The sequence below is a fragment of the Dreissena polymorpha genome, chromosome 1 (assembly GCF_020536995.1).
Source record: "Dreissena polymorpha isolate Duluth1 chromosome 1, UMN_Dpol_1.0, whole genome shotgun sequence".
Classification (NCBI taxonomy): Eukaryota; Metazoa; Mollusca; class Bivalvia; order Myida; family Dreissenidae; genus Dreissena; species Dreissena polymorpha.
This window is the reverse complement of record NC_068355.1, coordinates 123,099,692-123,121,231: the sequence shown is the minus strand read 5'-3', so window position 1 is coordinate 123,121,231 and position 21,540 is coordinate 123,099,692. Positions and strand designations below refer to the sequence as shown.

General features: G+C 37.0%; 1 protein-coding gene across 1 annotated transcript in view; it reads right to left on the bottom strand.

The window, feature by feature from the left end:
• LOC127848104 (serine/arginine repetitive matrix protein 2-like) overlaps positions 1-21,540 on the bottom strand; it is a 78,433-nt gene that overhangs the window by 56,378 nt on the left and 515 nt on the right. Inside the window, exons 2-3 of the mRNA XM_052380408.1 lie at positions 19,054-19,183; positions 9,647-9,788 (exon numbers count right to left, since the gene is read on the bottom strand). Coding sequence (XP_052236368.1) covers positions 9,647-9,788; positions 19,054-19,183 — 272 coding nt within the window. The remainder of the gene's footprint in view (positions 1-9,646; positions 9,789-19,053; positions 19,184-21,540) is intronic.

Below are 21,540 nucleotides of genomic sequence, written 5' to 3'. Positions count from 1 at the left end.
GGTTTTTCAAATCCATTTCCAAAACAAGAGGGCCAAGATGGCCCTAGTTCGTTCACCTGAGAGGAGTCAGTTCATTCAATCTTTACCAAATGTCAAACTTGATCTAGATATTGTCCAGACAAACATCCTGGTCAAGTTTAATCATTATTTCATCTGCGAGTCATGATCAATGTACCTATGAAATTTCATGATCCTAAGCGTAAGCATTCTTGAGTTATCATCCGGAAACCATTTTTCAAAGTTGAGTCACCGTGACCTTGACAGCCATTGTGTGAATACCTTTTTTGGAACTGTGACCTTGACCTTTGACCTAGTGACCTGATAATCAATAGGGGTCATAAGCGAGTCATAATTAATATACCTATGAAGTTTCATGAACCTAGGCATAAGCGTTCTTGAGTTATCCAGAAACCATTTTACTATTTCAGGTCACCGTGACCTTGACCTTTGACCTAGTGACCTGAAAATCTTTAGAGGTCATCTGCGAGTCATGATCATTGTACCTATGAAGTTTCATGATCCTAGGCATAAGCGTTTTTGAGTTATCATTCAGAAACCATTTTACTATTTCAGGTCACCGTGACCTTGACCTTTGACCCAGTGGCCTGAAAATCAATAGGGGTCATCTTCGAGTCATAATCAATGTACCTATGAAGTTCATGATCCTAGGCATAAGTGTTCTTGAGTTATCATCCAGAAACCATTTTACTATTTCAGGTCACCGTGACCATGACCTTTGACCTAGTGACCTGAAAATCAATAGGGGTCATCTGCAAGTCATGATCATTGTACCTATGAAGTTTCTTAATCCTAGGCATCAGCATTCTTGAGTTATCATCCAGAAACCAATTTACTATTTCAGGTCACTGTGACCTTGACCTTTGACCAAGTGACCTGAAAATCAATAGGGGTCATCTTCGAGTCAGGATCAATGTACCTATGAAGTTTCATGATACTAGGCATAAGTGTTCTTGAGTTATAATCTGAAAACCATTTTTCTATTTCGGGTCGTCATGACCTTGACCTTTGACCTAGTGACCTGAAAATCAATAGGGGTTATCTAAGAGGCATGATCAATGTACCTATGAAGTTTCATGATCCTAGGCCTAAGCGTTCTTGAGTTATCATCTGGAAACCATTTTACTGTTTCAAGTCATGACCTTGACCTTTGACATAGTGACCTGAAAATCAATAGGGGTCATCTACGAGTTATGATCAATGTACCTATGAAGTTTCATGATCCTAGGCCGAAGCGTTCTTGAATTATCATCCGGAAACCATTTTACTATTTCGGGTCATCGTGACCTTGACCTTTGGCATAGTGACCTGAAAATCAATAGGGGTTATTTGCGAGTTTTGATCAATGTTTCTATGAAGTTTCATGATCCTAGGCATAAGCGTTCTTGAGTTATCATCCAGAAACCATTTTACTGCTTTGGGTCACCGTGACCTTGACCTTTGACCTAGTGACCTGAAAATCAATAGGGGTCATCTGCGAGTCATGATCAATGTATCTATGAAGTTTCATGATCCTAGGCGTAAGTGTTCTTGAGTAATCATCCGGAAACCATTGTACTATTTCGGGTCATCGTGACCTTGACCTTTGACCTAGTGACCTGAAAATCAATAAGGGTCATCTGCGAGTCATGTTTAATGTACCTATGAAGTTTCATGTTCCTTGGCATAAGCACTCTTGAGTTATCATCAGGAAACCATCTGGTGGACAGACAGACCGACATGAGCAAAACAATATACCCACCCCCTCTTCTTCGAAAGGGGGGGGGGGGGGCCATAATGAGAAAACTGCCCCCCTCCCAGCAGCCACGTATTTCAACTGATCGGAACCATTTTTGAACTCAACTCTCACATCAAAGAAACAAATGTTCTGAGCAAATTTCATGAAAATTGGGCCAAAAATGTGACTTCTACTGTGTTCACATGTTTTCACTAAATACATACACTGTAACTCCAATATAGCGCGGTCAATGGGGTCCAAGCCGCGAAACAGCGTTATAACGGATCCGCGTTATAGGTTTTGAGCTCATTTACTGCAGGGCGCTATAAACAAAACAGGTATAGAATAGCCTATAATATAGGTCATGTATATTGCCATGCTGTGTTGACGCAAATACATGCATATAAACCGAATCGTATCGATAACAGTATACATACCGCTTTTCTTATGTGCACATTTATCTGATAATCCAATAAAATTGCAACATCACTTAAAAATAATAATCTTGAACATTAATGACGATATATGTTCAAGGAAATTCGTAAATACAACCGTACGCATATATGCCATTTTCAGAAGTGTTAAGATTACAGTGCATTATGGGGCAGAGCTTTCATTGGACGAGCAACTTTAAATTTAAATTGAATGCAATACGACTCATGTACAAAAAATTGTTATATTGCGTCATACGCATGCAAAAAACGTGTTTCCCGGGGACTTTCTGATACCGCGCGAAAATGAAAGTGAAACTCTGTTAACAATTGCCGGTACACTGCGTTCGCATGTAAATAAATCGTCTGCATTATTTAATTTCTTATACACGAACTGAAAGAGATTAAATGACATAATACTAGAATGATAATAAAATGAAAGAAAAAGTTGTTTTATACAGTAGGCAGTATATTTCACAGCTGCTCATTTAATATAGTCAAACTGCAACCATATCAAAGAAAGAATGTTTCAATCGTTTTGAATTACTTGAATTGTATAACTATCCTGCTTGCACTTAACTTATGGAAATTATCGCACTGAACCGCTCTGATGAGGAATACATGTAATAAACACTGACACGCGAGTTTTTCACACCTTTATTGACATTACACAACAGATTAAAACCAATTAGCTGTCGGTGTTGTTTAACCTCGAGGGGATTATAATCGGTTCAACGGACGGTTGAATAAAACAATCAACATAACTGTGATTGCCGCCATCTTTGAATTGTCTGAAAATACATGAAGTTGCATTATACGGATTTGAATCAGAAATAAAATGGAAGGTTGGAGAAAAAATGGGATCCAAGCACCCTCCGCGTTATATTGGATTCAGCGTTATAACGGAGCGCTTTATATTGGAGTTACAGTGTATAGAGAAAAATGCCCCTCCCACTGGCGGCCATGTTTTTTCACCGATCACAACCATTTTCAAACTCTTCCCAGATATCAACAAGAGCACCGCCTTGCGGGTGCAGACCGCTCATCTATTTTCTTTTTAAAGGTGAAGGGACTCTCATTTTCAATCACAAAGGAGGGAGGGGTGGAGTGAAGAGCGGTGCATTGTGTGGGGGTGTGGACATTTATTACATTTTCTTCCAAAAATGCGAAAAAAAGGAAAAAAAAAATCGGGGGGGGGGGGGGGGGGGGGGGGGGGGGGGGGGGGGGGTGGGGGGGGGGGTGGTTTTTTGGTTGATGGTTGGACGGAATTTCAAACATAAATAATAAAAATAAATATTTGTGTTTTTTAACCGTTTCATAAAAAAAAATGGGGGGGGGGGTTGGGCGAGGTGGGGGGTATGGTGTGGGGTGTGGTGTAATTTGTGGATGATCTTAAAAAAAAAAAAAAAAAAAAAGTTTAGGTGGGGTGTTTTGGGGGGGGGATGGTGGGTGGGGGGGTTGGGGGGGGGGGGGGGGGATTGGGTGGGGGGGGGGGGGTGGGGGGGATTTTGGGTTGGACGGTATTTTGTTATTTAAAATTAAATAATAAAATAAATAGTTTTGTTTTTTCATCCGTTTTAAAAAAAAAATTGGGGGAGGTTGTGGGGTGGGGGGGGCAGTATAGTGTGAGGGTGTGGTGGTCATTTGTGAGATGATCTTAAAAAAAAAAAAAATAGGGGGGGGGGGTTGTGGGGGGGGGGGGCACGGGCGATGGTTTGGGTGGAGTCTATTGTGGTATGTCAGGTAAGAGTAGTTTTGTCAAAGTATCAATCAAATCTAATCATAAATAAAGAAGTTATGGCAATTTTAGAGAAATTTAATAATTTGACCTTGAGAGTCAAGGTCATTCAAAGGTCAAGGTAAAATTCAACTTGCCAGGTACAGTAACCTCATGATAGCATGAAAGTATTTGAAGTTTGAAAGCAATAGCCTTGATACTTAAGAAGTAAAGTGGATCGAAACACAAAATTTAACCATATATTCAAAGTTACTAAGTCAAAAAAGGGCCATAATTCCGTAAAAATGACATCCAGAGTTATGCAACTTGTCCTTTTACTGTACCCTTATGATAGTTTGCGAGTGTTCCAAGTATGATAGCAATATCTATGATACTTTAGGGGTAAAGTGGACCAAAACACAAAACTTAACCAAACTTTCAATTTTCTAAGTATAAAGGGCCCATAATTCCGTCCAAATGCCAGTCAGAGTTACATAACTTTGCCTGCACAGTCCCCTTACAGTAGTTAGTAAGTGTTGCAAGTATGAAAGCAATAGCTTTGATACTTAAGGAATAAAATGGACCTTAACACAAAACTTAACCAAAATTTTCAATTTTCTAAGTATAAAAAGGGCACATAATTCTGTCAAAATGAAAGCCAGAGTTATCTTACTTTGCGTGCCCAGTCCCCTCATGATAGTAAGTAAGTGTACCAAGTTTGAATGCAATAGCATTGATACTTTCTGAAAAAAGTGGACCTAAACGCAAAACTTAACCAAAATTTTCAATTTTCTAAGTATAAAAAGGGCACATAATTCAGTCAAAATGCACGCCAGAGTTATCTAACTTTGCCTCCCCAGTCCCCTCATGATAGTAAGTAAGTGTACCAAGTTTGAATGCAATAGCATTGATACTTTCTGAGAAAAGTGGACCTAAACGCAAAACTTAACCGGACGCCGACGCCGACGCCAAGGTGATGACAATAGCTCATAATTTTTTTTCAAAAAATAGATGAGCTAATAAAACCAATGTTTTGACCAACTTTCATGATGATTGGGCACTTCTAGAGTGTTTACAAGGTTTCTCTATAGCCAAATAGGGAAAACTACCACTACATACATGTAGAGAAAAATGCCCCGCCCACTGGCGGCCATGTTTTTTCACCGATCTCGACCATTTTCAAACTCGTCCGAGACATCAATTGAACCAATGTTTTGACCAACTTTCATGATGATTGGACAAAAATTGTGACTTCTAGAGTGTTTACAAGGTTTCTCTATAGCCAAATAAGAAAAACTGCCCCGCCCACTGGCAGCCATATTTTTCAACAGATCGGAACCACTTTTAAACTCAACCAAGGTATCATTAAGACAAACATTTTGACAAAATAAAATGAAGATTGGGCATGAAATGTGACTTCTACAGTGTTTACAAGGTTTTCCTTTTTTTTGACCTAGTGACCTAGTTATTGACCTGGCACAACCCAGTTTCGAACTCGGCTGAGATTTCATTGGGACAAAGCTTCTGACCAAGTTTCATGAAGATGGGACAAGAAATGTGGCCTCTAGAGTGTTTACGAGCAAATATTAACAGACGGACGGACGGACATACAACGGACAAAGACCGGTCACAAAAGCTCACCTGAGCAATCAGGTGAGCTAAAAAAAGGCTGGCGAAAATTGGGATTTTTTTTAATGATAAAATTGCAAATTTGGGAATTTTTTATTGACAAAATGACCTTTAATTGGGATTTTTTTCATCAACAAATATTAACACACACTACTTTCTAGACATTTCTGGGGAAAAACATGCAACTTGCGCTTAAAGTCCACTAATTTGGGGAAAAATAATTGAATATAACTAGAGCTTTGTCACAGACAAGACGTATACCCCCATATCTGCATTGACAGAGAATATTTTGCATACTGTCTTCACAAAACAAGAGAAGCTAATTTATGGCGATATTTTTAAGAATTATTATGCCATTATCATTTATAGCCATTTTGACCATTGAACTCTTGAATTTTATTGCATGACACGCCATCCAATGACTGTGAAAAAAAATAATGTACAGAGTCATTTTATAATCTCACAATCAATGACATACTTATGGCACGGACAAGCTCATTTATGGCCATTTTTTTACTTTTGAACTCCAAGTGTGACCTTGACCTTGGAGATATCGACGTAATTCTTTCGCATGACACTTCGTCCAATGATTGTGAACAAATGTACCCAGTTATTTTAAAATCTCACAATGAGTGATATAGTTATGGCCCGGACAAGATCATTTATGACCATTTATGACCTTTGAACTCGAAGTGTGACCTTGGAGATATTGATGTAATTCTTTCGCATGACACACCGTCCAATGATTGTGAACTAATGTGCCTAGTAATTTTAAAATCTCACAATAAATGACATAGTTATTGCCCAGACTAGATCATTTATGGCCATTTTTGACCTTTGAATTCAAACATGTGACCTTGACGTTGCAGATATTGACCTACTTTTATTGCATGACACACTGTTCAATGACCGTGAACAAATGTGCCAAATGATTTTAAAATCTCACAAAAAATGACAAAGTTATGGCCCGGACAAGCTCATGTATGGGTATTTTGACCTTTGAACTCAAAGTGTGACCCTGACCTTGGAGATATCAACATACTTCTTTCGCATGACACACCGTCCCATGATGGTGAACAAATGAATCAAGTCATTTTAAAATCAAATGATTAATGACATAGTCATGTTCCGGACAAACTTTTGGGACAGACCTACCAATAGACAAAGTGACCACTATATAGCCCCCATTAATGATGGTAATCCCATGACACACGGTCTAATTACACTGTAACTCCAATATAACGCGGATGACGGGGTCCAAGCCACGCAACAGCGTTATAAACGGACAGCGTTATAAGTTTTGAGCTTATTTATTTATATTGTCATGCTGTGTTGTCATCCGCAAATACATGCATATAAATCGAATCGAACGATAACAGTATATATACCGCTTTTCTAATGTGCACATTTGTCCTATAATCCAATATAATTACAACATCACTTACGAAAAAAAATGTGTAACATTTATTACAAGAAATATGTTTACGAATTTCGTAAACAAATTCATATGCCTACGCCATTTTTCAGAAAAATAGTACAGTGCATTATGGGACACATATTTCATTGGACGAGCGAATTTAAATTTAGATTGAATGCAATACGATACATGTACAAAGTAATGTTTTATTGTGTCATACGCAGCATGTAACAAACGTGCTTTCCGTGGACTTTCTGATAACGGGCAAAAATTTAAGTGAATCTCTGTTAACAATTACACTGCGTTAGCTTGTAAATAAATCGTCAGGATTTTTTTATTTACTTTTCGTATACGTACTGAAACATTAAACATACACAAAGATCTTTTTATGTATCAAGCTTGTATAGCATAAAATAAACGATTACACACACAGCCATAGTTTATACAATAAAATACAATACACGATAAATATAAAACATAAACAGGTAATCGTTTTAAATAACTTTAATTTGATTTAATTTTAATTTGATTTAATTTAATTACCCTTGCACTTACCTTATTGAAATTAGCGCACCAACCGCTCTGATAGGGAATACATGTAATAAACACGAACTCGCCAGTTTTCACACCTTTATTGACATTACACAACAGATTAACACCAATTAGCTGTCGAGTGTCGTTAAACCTCTAATCGATTAAAATCAGTTAAACGAACGGATAAAGCAATCAAGCTGTGATCGCCGGCTTCTTTGAATTTTCTGAAAATACAAGTAGTTGCATAACATGGATTTGAATCAGAAATGGAAGGTTGGAGAAAAAACGGGATCCAAGCACCTCCAGCGTTATATTGGACACAGCGTTATAACGGACCGCACTATATTGGAGTTACAGTGTATTGTGAACAAATGTACCGACAATTTTAAAATATCAACATGAATGACATAGTTATGGCCCGGACAAGATCATTTATGGCAATTTTTTACCTTTGAATTCCAAGTGTGACCTTGACCTTGGAGATATTGACATAATTCTTTCGCATGACACACCGTCCAATGATTGTGAACAAACATACGGAGTAATTTTAAATTTTCACAATGAATGACATAGTTATGGCCTGGACAAGATAATTAATGGCCATTTTTTACCTTTGATTTCAAATTGTGACCTTGACGTGCTCCAGCCAGCTTTTCACAATAGAGGCGAGCTTCCCCAAAAAGGGCACATTTCACGCTTAGTTTTGAAAAGTAGGGCATTTAAAAAAAATATACTTTGGTTAAACTACTCCATATACTCTATTTATCATATGCCATACCCTGTTTCCCATGTAATATAACCATTACATATTTTTTTATATTACACATGTGTAACACATTTTTAAACGTTTTCATTGGCTTAGTTTTCTTTTATTGACCAATCGCATTTTGTTATTTTGCTGAAATGACATTGCAACGTCAAATGACATAACGAAATGTAAACAACATTCGGGATTTATCATTATGTTTGCGTAAATATTTATTTAATTTGCTCATTTAAAGCATGTGATAAAAAAGATCTGACACTTGTCATATCATACCATATTTTATTAAACTCGTCCAGGAAATTCATTAGTAAACTCGCCATAGGCTCGCTTACTAACAAAATTCCTGAACTCGTTTAATAAAATATGGCACGATATGACAACTCATGCCAGATCCTATATATACTATACTTATTAATTGTAAACTTTAGTGCATTTGATGACTTCACCAATTGTATGCTGTTCCTCATTTTGTGTAATGAAATAATAAATATATTACTATTCTAGTGTTTGTATTAATTTACATATAAAGGTATGAAGAATGATATGGCTGTACCATCACTTATTTTATCATGAAGCAGAACAGGATTAAAAAATATCTAACTTTTATTTTGGATAATCAAAAACAATTTTTATCCCCACGAATTTTGAAAAGCGTGGGGATATTGTGGTTATCTCCGCTGTCTGTCTGTCTGTCCGTCCGTCCTGGCCACTATCTCCTCCTACACTATTAGCACTAGAACCTTGAAACGTACACATATGGTAGCTATTAGCATATGTGGGACCGTGCATTATTTGGAATTTTGAGTTATGGGGGTTGGGGTAGGGCCGGGAAAGAGATTTTCACTCATTTTTTCAGGTTATTTTACATTAACTTCTTCATTTCTACACCACTTTACTTCAAATTGATACTGAACCTCTCTTATGACAATACGGTCAATCTCAACTATGCATGGCCCCATTACCAACCCTGGGGCACTCCGCCCACATAGGCCTCGCCCACCCAAAATTGCCTTTCACTATAATTTTTTCATTTCTACACCGATATACTTCTAATTGATACTGAACTTCTTCTATGACAATACGGTCAATCTCAACTATGCATGGCCCCATTACCAACCCTGGGGCGCCCTTGGGTCAAACATGCGGTGTGGGGATACGCGTCGGCCTCTGCCGCGCCATTTCTAGTTTCTTTTGTTTTAACCATGTATCTATAATATAATAATATAATAATTCACAGAAAATAATTGCACATACAAATTAAGTTGTGACTAAAATAACAATTGTTTTTTACATTATAAAATAATTTTTGTTCATTCCATTCTCTTTTGCAGAGCACTTTAAATCAACGGCGTTTTTTATTATTAACTTAACTTCACTGGACTTAAAGACAGTTTTTTTTACAAAACACAATACTTACTAAGTGATGATATTGCTTTCCCGGTTCAGCGACATCCTTTCTAGCCTCAAGGTCAAGGTCAGACTGGGTCAGCACCTCTAGACTGTCTTCCACACTAACTGCAGGCTCGGGCACTTGAGTGTGGCACAACTCCAGCACCAGCCTACAACAATTTAACAATCGAAGCAAGTGTGTTTTTTTCGTTCAAATTTGGATCTGTAATGGGGACCCATTCCCAATGGAAAAAAGTATATATTTTTCCCAAATCAGACCAACAAATTGCCAATTGAATGTTTCCGAACAAGAAATGTGTTTGTCAGAAAAACAATGCCCCCTACTGCGCCGCTTTGAAGCCATATATTTGACCTTTGACCTTGAAGGATAACCTTGACCTTTCATCACTCAAAATGTGAAGCTCCATGAGATACACATGCATGCCAAATATCAAGTTGCTATCTTCAATATTGCAAAAGTAATGACCAAGGTTAATGTTTTGGGACAGAATGACAGACAGGCTAAAAACCAATATACCCCTCCATCATTCGATCCGGGGGCATAAAAATTGAAAACTTAAATTGGGAAATAGTAGGTAACATTTCAGAAAAATTTATACTTTTTTCCATTAGGAATATAGCTGAAGACCAGACCTGATTTTTAACAAAAACAAGAGGGCCAAGAAGGCCCTAGTTCGCTCACCTGAGAGGAGTCGGTTCATTCAATCTTTACCAAATGTCAAACTTGACCTAGATATTGTCCAGACAAACATCCTGGTCAAGTTTCATTATTATTTCATCTGTGAGTCATGATTAATGTACCTATGAAGTTTCATGATCCTAGGCGTAAGCATTCTTGAGTTATCATCCGGAAACCATTTTTTGAAGTTGAGTCACCGTGACTTTGACAGCCATTGTGTGAATACGTTTTTTGGCACTGTGACCTTGACCTTTGACCTATTGACTTGATAATCAATAAGGGTCATCTGCGAGTCATGATCAATATACCTATGAAGTTTCATGAACCTAGGCATAAGCTTTCTTGAGTTATCATCCAGAAACCATTTTACTATTTCAGGTCACCGTGACCTTGACCTTTTACCTAGTGACCTGAAAATCAATAGGGGTCCAGCGATTTTCCTTGTCCAATTGGGAAAAGTACCCGTACCGGTCCGATTGGGAAAAATTGAGTCGTGAAAACCTCAAAATTGGGAAAAATCGAGTCGTGAAATCCTGAAATTGGGAAAATCGCGTCGTGAAGTTTGGGTCTTATTGAATACATCATACAGTTCATACTTAATTGAACATACCCATTTAAATAATCATTTGCAGGCATGCCTTAATGACCATTAAGTTATAAAGTTTATATAAATAACAAAATATTATAAAGAACACACCAAATCAATTACTAGTTGTTTTTAATCTCTTTTAAAGCAATGTCTCTCTCTTTCATTTTTGTGAAATTTCAACAATCTTTGATGTTTAATCATCACTCAGTTGCTTGCATCCCTCCCTGCACAGCATCATTATTGCTGTCAATGTGTCCTGTGATTGATGGTTCCGATTGGTTTTTTGGCATAATATTTGCTATTATGACTCATTTCAAACTACGATAAGGTTACAAACCGACGTAAAACAGTACGCTGGCTGCCTGGCAAAAGAACCGGAAACAGTAACAACTCTATTGATTGAATGCGCTGAATAATAAAACCCGAAATTAATCGAGCGCGTGGTTACACACAACTATACGATTTTCTTTGTTCGCTCGCCGAAAGTTGGTTTTTTTACGAAACTTTCTATCGTTTTGAGAAAAAATTCGGACGCTGATTGGGATTTTTCCAGATGCCGATTGGGAATTTGGGAATTTTCGCTCGATTGGGAAAGTACCGTTTTGGGAATTTGGGAATTTTCGTTCGATTGGGAAAGTACCGTTTACCGGTACTTTATAAAGAAGGAGGAAAATCGCTGGGGTCATATGCAAGTCATGATTATTGCACCTATGAAGTTTCATGATCCTAGGCATAAGTGTTCTTGAGTTATCATCCAGAAACCATTTTACTATTTCAGGTCACCGTGACCTTGACCCTTGACCTAGTGACCTGAAAATCCTTAGGGGTCATCTTCGAGTCATGATCAATGTACCTATGAAGTTTCATGATCCTAGGCATAAGCGTTCTTGAGTTATCATCTGGAAACCATTTTACTATTTCGGGTCACCGTGACCTTAACCTTTGACCTAGTGACCTGAATATCAATAGCGGTCATCTACAAGTCATGATCAATGTACCTTTGAAGTTTCATGATCCAAGGCCAAAGCGTTCTTGAGTTGTCATCCAGAAACCATTTAACTATTTCGGGTCATCAAGACCTTGACCTTTGACCTAGTGACCTGAAAATCAATAGGGGTCATCTACGAGTTATGATCAATGTACCTATGAAGTTTCATGATCCTAGGCCTAAGCGTTCTTGAGTTATCATCCCGAAACCATTTTACTTTTTCGGGTCATCGTGATCTTGACCTTTGACCTAGTGACCTGAAAATCAATAGGGGTTATCTATGAGTCATGATCAATGTATCTATGAAGTTTCATGATCCTAGGCATAAGCATTCTTGAGTTATCATCCAGAAACCATTTTACTATTTCAGGGCATCGTGACCTTGACCTTTGACCTAGTGACCTGAAAATCAATAGGTCATCTGCGAGTCATGAACAATATACCCCTCTTCTACTGTGTTCACATGTTTTCACTATATACATATAGAGAAATATGCCCCGCCCACCGGCAGCCATGTTTTTTCACCGATCACGACCATTTTCAAACTCGTTCGAGATATCAATAAAACCAATGTTTTGACCAACTTTCATGATGATTGGGCACAAATTGTGACTTCTAGAGCGTTTACAAGGTTTCTCTATAGCCTAATAGGGAAAACTACCACTATTTACAAAAAGAGAAAAATGCCCCGCCCACTTGTGGCCATGTTTTTTCACCGATCTCGACCATTTTCGAAAATAAGGAAAACTGCCCCGCCCACTGGCGGCCATGTTTTTCAACAGATCGAAACCACTATTGAAATCAACCAAGATATCATTAAGACAAACATTTTGACAAAGTTACATGAAGATTGGGCATGAAATGTGACTTCTATAGTGCTTTCAAGGTTTTTCTTTTTTTTGACCTAGTCTTTGACCTGGAACAACCCAGCTTCAAACTCGGCCGAGATTTCATTGGGACAAAGCTTCTGACCAAGTTTCATGAAGATGGGACAAGAAATGTGGCCTCTAGAGTGCTTACAAGCAAATGTTAACGGACATACGGACATACGACGGACGGACAGACATATGACGGACAAAGACTGGTCACAAAAGCCAGGGGTTTTTTAGAGAAAGGGGAAGACGCTGGACGCTGGGTGAAAGGGGAAAAAAAGAGTGCGAAAGAGAGATATTAGGGGAAAAAATAAAAACTGTTCATTTCAATGTCTATAACTCATCAAAAGAGACTTGTCTCTGTCCTTTTTGTTCTTAAACACATTTAACAGGTATTAAAGTCAAAGTCCGTAATAAAGTTGCAGGTGTAGATCTAATAATTGGAAATGTTTTCAACTATATTTTTGTACTTGGGCCGGGGGACGATGTCAATTTTGTGATTTCAATTTCATGATGAATGGGTTGACGATCTTGATTTGCTACAGTATTGGAAGGGAAAGGAGCGGCAGCTGCCGATTGTCTACTTTCACTTTCACAATGTTCGATGTTGATTACCTCGGAATCCTGCTGGGTTATAACGGTTTTTCGATGATTCTTTCTTAAAAAATGCCTTGATGCGTTCAGTATCTTCCGAGTTCGAATGTTTTATTTTGTTTGTGTAAGAACGCTAATTGTGAGACATTTTTTTCTGTTTTCACGTTTATACCTCGACTTGCACATAGCCCGGATGAAAATTCGACTGGTTTCCGGTAATTAATTGACGAAACACCCTTCTCGCGCAAGACCGGTATCCAGTAAAATAGTCACATGATTATTACGATTAGTTGCCCAGTTTACATGACGTTATTTAAGAGCTATATTTAGAATAACTGGGATTCCCAGATGTTGTGTGTTCGTCTGGAAAGAGAGAGCGCGAATTCGTTGTACATGGTGCAAATTGGATAATTGTCGAATGCCCCAAGGAAAAATAAACATTTCTTTGAGAGAAAATATTATATTTTGGTGAAAAATGATATTTTTGGTGGGGGAAATTGTATTTTAAGGGGAACAATTCTGGTAGGGGAAGACGCCGAATATCGGCGTCACTTTCTTAGTAAAAAAACCCCTGAAAGCTCACCTGAGCAATCAGGTGAGCTAAAACACTTTTAACAAACCACCATCATTTTTATCTCTCCAAACTGAACATCATAATTTTTTTTAGTTTCTAAGCAAGTTTTTATAATTACTGGCCCATAGACATGATATCTAGATCGTTTAATGGTTTAACTATAGCCACATCAGTAACTGTCCTGCAGGCTCATAGTAACCATGTTTTTCAATAGACTATAATGATATCTCTCTCTTAATCAATACAACATTGTACAGACCCAGTTTAATGAATATTGAGCATCATGAATGCTCAAGGGCTTTTTATAAATTCCACTTAGAAACTTAATTAATGACCACACATTACCAATCCTTTAAGTCGGGCGGGATGATTGTGAAATTTGTTCTGACAAAGTTTCATGCCAGGGCTTTTTTTTTCTATTAGAATGGCCTATTTTCAAAATTTTGGGAAATTTGCGAAGTTTGTGACTAAATTTTCACAATTTCAAGAAGTTTGCAACTCAAATTTTCACAATTTTAGAAAACTTCCCGACTTTTTCACAATTTTGAACAGTTTGCGACCCATTTTTCACAAAATGCGGTTGCCAGCAACGCTTCACAATCATGAAAAAAGCCCTGCTTGCAGATCGAGCATAAGATGTGGTTTCACAAATATTCACTAGGTTAATCTAGAATGATGATGCACGACCGGCAAAATATGACGACAAAAGCTCACCATTAGAAAATTATGTTCATATGTATGGAACGCCTTATCTGTCTCCTGTTAACTATTGATATATCAAAGGTTTCATTGAAATGTGGGTTTAAATCATATGATATGTGTTTATAATAGTATGCTGTGTGTTTGCCATAGTATGGTGTGTGTTTGTGATGGTATGATGTGTGTTTATGATGGTATGTTGAGTGCTTGCGATGATATGCTGTGTGTGTTGTGATGGTATGCTGTGAGTTTGTGGTGTTACACTCTGTTTTTGTGAAGGTATGCTGTGAGTTTCATTGAAATGATGTGGGTTCAAATCATATAATATGTGCTTATAATAGTATACTGTATGCTTACCATAGTATGGTGTGTGTATGTGATGGTATGCTGTGTGTTTGTGATGGTATGCTGTGTTTTGTTATGGTATGCTAGGTTTTTGTCATGGGATGCTGTGTTTGTCATGGTATGCTGTGTGTTTATCATGTTATGTTGTGCGTTTATTGTACTTTCCCTCGGGTTTATCTTATGGCGTTCCATACATTTGAGCTCAAATGCTTTTGAAGACATATTTTTGTCATTTGAACGATGTCTTGGATTTGTATCATGATATTTTTCAAGTTCATAATTTCCCATGCACAAAACAATTCCCCCCCTTTGTATTATGGTATTTTTCAAGTTCATATTTCCCCATGCAAAAAACAATCCCCCCCCCCCAACATTTGAATGGGCCCTCCAGGGCCCTCTCTTGCCTTCAGGGGAAGCCACCCACATCCCTCATGAGGGAAAATTTCGCATCGTTTTGGGAGAAAAGAGGAATTTTAGAAGATCTTTTCACCAACCATTCAACACCTAAAATTGCAATATTTTAATGTGATTTACATAAATATACTTTAAATCAAAGGTTAGTAGCACGATACCAGCTGGCAACATAGGTATAAAAGGAAACAAGAGGGCCATGATGGCCCTGAATCGCTCACCTGACTAACCAAATACAATCCCAACCCAGTTTTCATCAAGATAAACATTCTGACCAAATTTCATAAAGGATGGATGAAAACTGTGACCTCTATTGTCAACACAAGGTTTTTCTAATATTTGACCTATTGACCTAGTTTTTAACCCCAGGTGACCCAAATACAATCCCAACCCAGATTTCATCAAAACAAACATTCTGACCAAATTTCATGAGGATTTGATGAAAACTGTGACCTCTATTGTCTACACAAGGTTTTTCTATTATTTAACCTTGTGACCTAGTTTTTGACCCAAGATGACCCAAATACAATCCCAACCCAATTTCATCAAGATAAACATTCTGACCAAATTTCATAAAGATTGGATGAAAACTGCGACCTCTATTGTCTATACAAGGTTTTTCTATTATTTCACCTAGTGACATAGTTTTTGACCTAGTGACCTAGTTTTTGACCCCAGATGACCCAAATACAATTCCAACCCAGATTTCATCAAGATAAACATTCTGACCAAATTTCATAAAGATTGGATGAAAACTGTGACCTCTACTGTCCACACAAACAAATTGTTGACATTTTTTCTATTATTTGACCTAGTGACCTAGTTTTTGATCTCAGATGACCCAAATACAATCCCAACCCAGATTTCATCAAGACAAACATTATGACCAAATTTCATAAAGATTGGATGAAAACTGCATCCTCTATTGTCTACACAAGGTTTTTCTATTATTTGACCTAGTTTGTGACCTAGTGACCTAGTTTTTGACCTCAGATTACCCAAATACAATCCTAACCCAGATTTCATCAAGATAAACATTCTGACCAAAATTCATAAACATTGGATGAAAACTGTGACCTCTACTGTCTACACAAACAAATTGTTGATGAATTTTCAATGATTTGACCTAGTTTTTGACCCCAGATGACCCAAATCGATCCCAACCCAGATTTCATCAAGATAAACATTCTGACCAAATTTCATAAAGATTGGATGAAAACTGCGACCTCTATTATCTACACAAGTTTTTTCTATTATTTGACATATTATGTGACCTAGTTTTTGACCTAGTGACCTAGTTTTTGACTCCAGTTGACCCAAATACAATCCCAACCCAGATTTCATCAAGATAAACATTCTGACCAAATTTCATAAAGATTGGATGAAAACTGTGACAGTGATTTTTTTAAATTTTTTTTGTTACAGCCTGTGCCATTTGGATTGGGAAAATTAGCGCGATAAACCATGAAATTGGGAAAAATAGCGCGATAAACCATGAAATTGGGAAACATTATAAATATGATTATAAGAACAGAATTAAAATTATAAAAGTATGTTTGACAGCATTTTTATATTATAAAGTGCTAATTTAATGTGTTCTTACAATTAAGACAATGTTAAGTTAATAATCTTCCACATTCATATTGAACTTGCAATAATCTATATAGATTCTTAAATATACCATTTAATCATAACCTCTTTAACAGTAAGAGTTTAATTCAGTATTTTTTTAAATTAAATATCATATGGTGAAAACATTAACAAATATTTATTAAAAAAAACGCTTTAGTAATCTTGCTATGTCAATGATGTATTAAATGGAGTTAAAATAATTTATTTCATTTCTTTACCTTTCAACATCTTGCACTTCAATGCTATTTCAGTAAACTGTAAAGCGTGACAAACATAATAAAGCAGAATATGCATATGAATCTGATTTTACACAGATCCACTAACATATAAATCATATCATGTTTGTCTCTTTCCATTTTCGAACGATACTCATCTTAAATGCATTAACTTTGTGAGTACCGGAAGCCTAACTCCCAATTTCCCAACACTGATTTCCGTGATGCACATTCACTGTGAAGATTTGTAATAAATATTTGTTGTTTTTATCTCAAACGTTGTATCTTGCGTTAATTGACACACGCATTAAATTATTCCGTAATAACCATATGATATCCGTTGTTAATTTGAATGTTATTTATCATTTTCGCCGCTCATCGCAAATTTCTCGTCTGCTTGCCGCCATCATGGACGTGTGTAAAAACAGGCGTTTACAATCGGGATACATCGACTATCATCTGTATCCTCGGCAATATAGAGAGGGATGTGGATAGCAACGTAAAATGGTATTCGGCTAAATTCGCGAACAATACGCAAGTCAGGTGTTGTTCGGCGACGATTCGGCAAGCTCGATCGGCACTCGTTCGAAAGTATTGCTAAATTACATTGTAATCTTATTGGCTTTATTGGGAAAATTTTGTCTTTTTTGGGGAACTTTTAATCACATTTTTGGGAAAAAACGTCATTTTTTGCAATTGGGAAGCAGTCGAATATCGGCTGTAATTTCTGGCAAAAAAAATCACTGTGTGACCTCTACTGTCTACACAAATAAATCAGGGTTTTTTTGGGCCCGATTTTATAGCCGAAATTCGGCTACGTTCCCAATCCCAAAAAGTATACTTTTTTCCCAAAATGTGGCAAAAAATTCCCAATTTCCAAAAAAAAAACCCATTTTTTTTTTATTTTTTTTTTAAAGAAGTCTAATGCGTATTTTATCTCAATTTCAATTCAATTACATCTAACAAAGTATTATATGATTTTGTTATTTTAATTTAAGTGATTATAAAGAGTTATATCAAATTTAGTATTTCCCTAATCAGTGGACTTTTCATGTGGAAAAAAAGGCTAATTAATTTATTTTCCCAATTTCATGAAAATGCTGATAAAATTCCCAATTCCAAAGCCATGGGCTATCCTCCCAAAAAGTGGAAAAAAAAACCTGCAAATTGTTGACGGACGGACACATGCACGCACACACAACGGACGCCTGACATCTCACGGTCACATAAGCTCACCATGTCACTTCGTGACAGGTGAGCAAAAAAAATATTCCCCATGCACAAAACGATCCCACCCAAACATTTGAATGGGCCCTCCAGGGCCCTCTCTTGTCGCCAGGGGAAGCCACCCACATCTCGCATGAGGGGGAGTTTCGCGTCGTTTTGGGCTAAAAGGGGAATTTTAGAAGATCTTTTCACCAACCATTCAACACCTATAATTGCAATATTTTAATGTGATATACATTAATATACTTTAAATCAAAAGTTAGTAGCACGATACCAGCTGGCAACCTGGGTATAAAAGTAAAAAAATATAATTTTAGCTGAAAAAGCGGAAAAAAGTATACTTTGTTCATGGGGGAAGCCGCCAATATTCCACGGTAAAAAGTGCAAAACGAGGGCCCTGCCCTCAAATAATTCAATTTACAATGGAGCAAAAATCCAAAATGACAAGTCACATTCAACAAACAAGCGATTTTTAGCCCAATTGGGAAAACAGCAACATTAAAAAAGATAGGTATTTACTTGAACGATAACATTTGCATGGTTTTCACACTCATTTTCCCTTTAAGAGTCTAAATTTCTTACCACTAACCTTTCAATTGTATTAAGATAACTGTCAAAGTTTTCTTCCAGTTCATTCTTTAATTTTTTCTTGGTCAAAGTTTCAATGGCCTCCTTGAAGGAAGACCTCAGCTCATCCGCAGTCACTGGTCCTTTAAGTTCTGGAAGAAATTTTATAATAACAATTTCGAAATTCAAGATTGATCCATTGTAGTTTCTATTACATGTATCTTACATTCTACAGAGTGTTCAAAGGCCTTTTTCTGACCATTAAAAGAAAAAAAAGAAAATTGGGCAATTCATAAAAAAAAAATCTTTTGATTGAGAGGAGATTTCAACATGGGTAATTTTGCAGATATAATACATGCAACAATTTAGGAATTTTACTTTTTTTATTTTAAGTATATGCCTTGATTTTACTGCAGTGAATCTGAATGGGTATATTGTAATCTGCGTATTATAGCACCTGTGGCTGAAAAACCTGTCAAAACACAGATTTTGTATATCAAACAAATTGATAACTGATCGATAAATATTGATGTTTGACATACATTTAGTTTAGTTTTCCACTGATTTTCAGAAAATAAGTAGTAAATATTGCACCAATCTTCAAAATTTAGAGTTAATTGTGAATTGGTTGAAAAAAAACTGCTGGATGCGCGTTAAACAATTTACACATGTTAAATTGGTGCCTCTGTCCTGATTGGATGTCAAATAGAGGCATGCCCCACATTTCACTTTGTGAAGTCAACTGCCTGGTGCACATGTGCATTAACTACCAGAAAATGGAGAGCATTTGTGTTCATGAAATTTTCATGACATTTATCATCAATAAAGGCCAGAAATTTTAAGTTTTTCTAATTAGTAAAACAAATTACTGACTTCAGTTAAGGTGGCATGATTGATCTTTTAGTTGTCCCAGCTTTTTGGTCAAATGTCCTGACATCTTTATAGAATATCCTAATTTGGACCTGACAAATTCTGGCATGTATGCACTAAGCATTGTTACTCATTTGATTGTCTTGGATGGAAGCTTGACAGTCACTGGAGAATGTTTGTGTCCATGAATTTCTTATGACATTTATCATCAATAAAGGCCAGAAATTGCAAGTTTTGTGACGATTTTTGGCCGGTACTTAATCCTTAATGTTCATTATTCTGCGAGTTCATTCCTAGTGTTTACATTAAAACGAAAAGTACGTTTCCTGTGTGTCAGCATTTGACTTTTCGGTAAATTCCACACAAATAGCGCGTGCATTTTGGAATTATCATTGTAATTGCATGTACCTAATTTAATGATTTAATAATACAAGTCGGTTATAAAGACGCACAATATGTATTACAGAATATAGTCAAAGTATTCTACAATTATAGTTTGAAACTGTAGGGTTGTGTTTTCATAAAATGAAATAGTAGAGTGATGTCTTTAGCAAGCAGGTCACGTGAACTATCAGTAAATAAAGCGCTGCTCTTATGGGAGCAGGCAGTCTGCGTTCGTTTGCTGAACAGATCACGACGTTTAATACGTTGCAGTAATTAGAGACCATATACCATTGGAAGTATCTGTGACTTTGGAGGCTTTTTGAGTGGGGATGACCCAGGCAACTTTGTGCATAACATACCATAGCTTGCTGGGTAAGCTTGAGACTCCTATATTAGTCTGGGTCACAGGTCTCCTTTGGTAATTTAAGTCACAGACAGTGCATGTTTTTGGTCTCTTTAATAGGTCAGCCTAAGCCAGGGACATTTCTGTGACTTTGTATGCCTTTTGAGTGGGGGTGACCCAGGCAACTTTGCACATAACATACCATAGCTTGCTGGGTAGCCTAAAGACTCATATACTAGTCCCTGTCACAGGTTTCCATCGGAAATATAAGTGTCAGGTCTCGTAGGTCAGCCCGAGTCAAGCTACTTAGTGTCGCTTGTACTACACTGACCGATTGTCTTCCTTGCAAAACGCAAACAGGGGACACTGCAGACTCGTTGCTATAGGTGTAAGACACCCGTGGTGACCCAAGTCACCAGAGTCGACCCAAGTCAACCCATGTCGACCCACATGGCATATGAAACTGACTTGTAGAGTGATAAAACATTCATCATCGAATAATACAATAATTGTAAATCATTAATAGTGTAAATATTCATTGATTTCAGTAAAAATTGTGGAAATTGAGTATCTAATCAAACTGCTTAGGAAAGTCCAAGGAAATTCCTTATGTTGAAAAATTACCACTGGTGTTTGTTGCCATTGTATATATCCCGAAGAAACAGTAAACACATTACAGTTTTTCTAATTAATAAAACTGATTTCTGACTTCAGTAAAGGTAGCATGATTAGGCCTTTTAGTTGTCCCAGCTTTTTGGTCAAATGTCCCGACATCTATCTATCTATCTATACTTTCTAACTCCCCTTGCGGTTATTATAGACAGGAATGTCCCGATTCGAACCCGACAAATTCTGGCATGTATGCACTTAGTATAGTTATTCGATCGTCTTGGATGGAAGCTTGAAACTCAC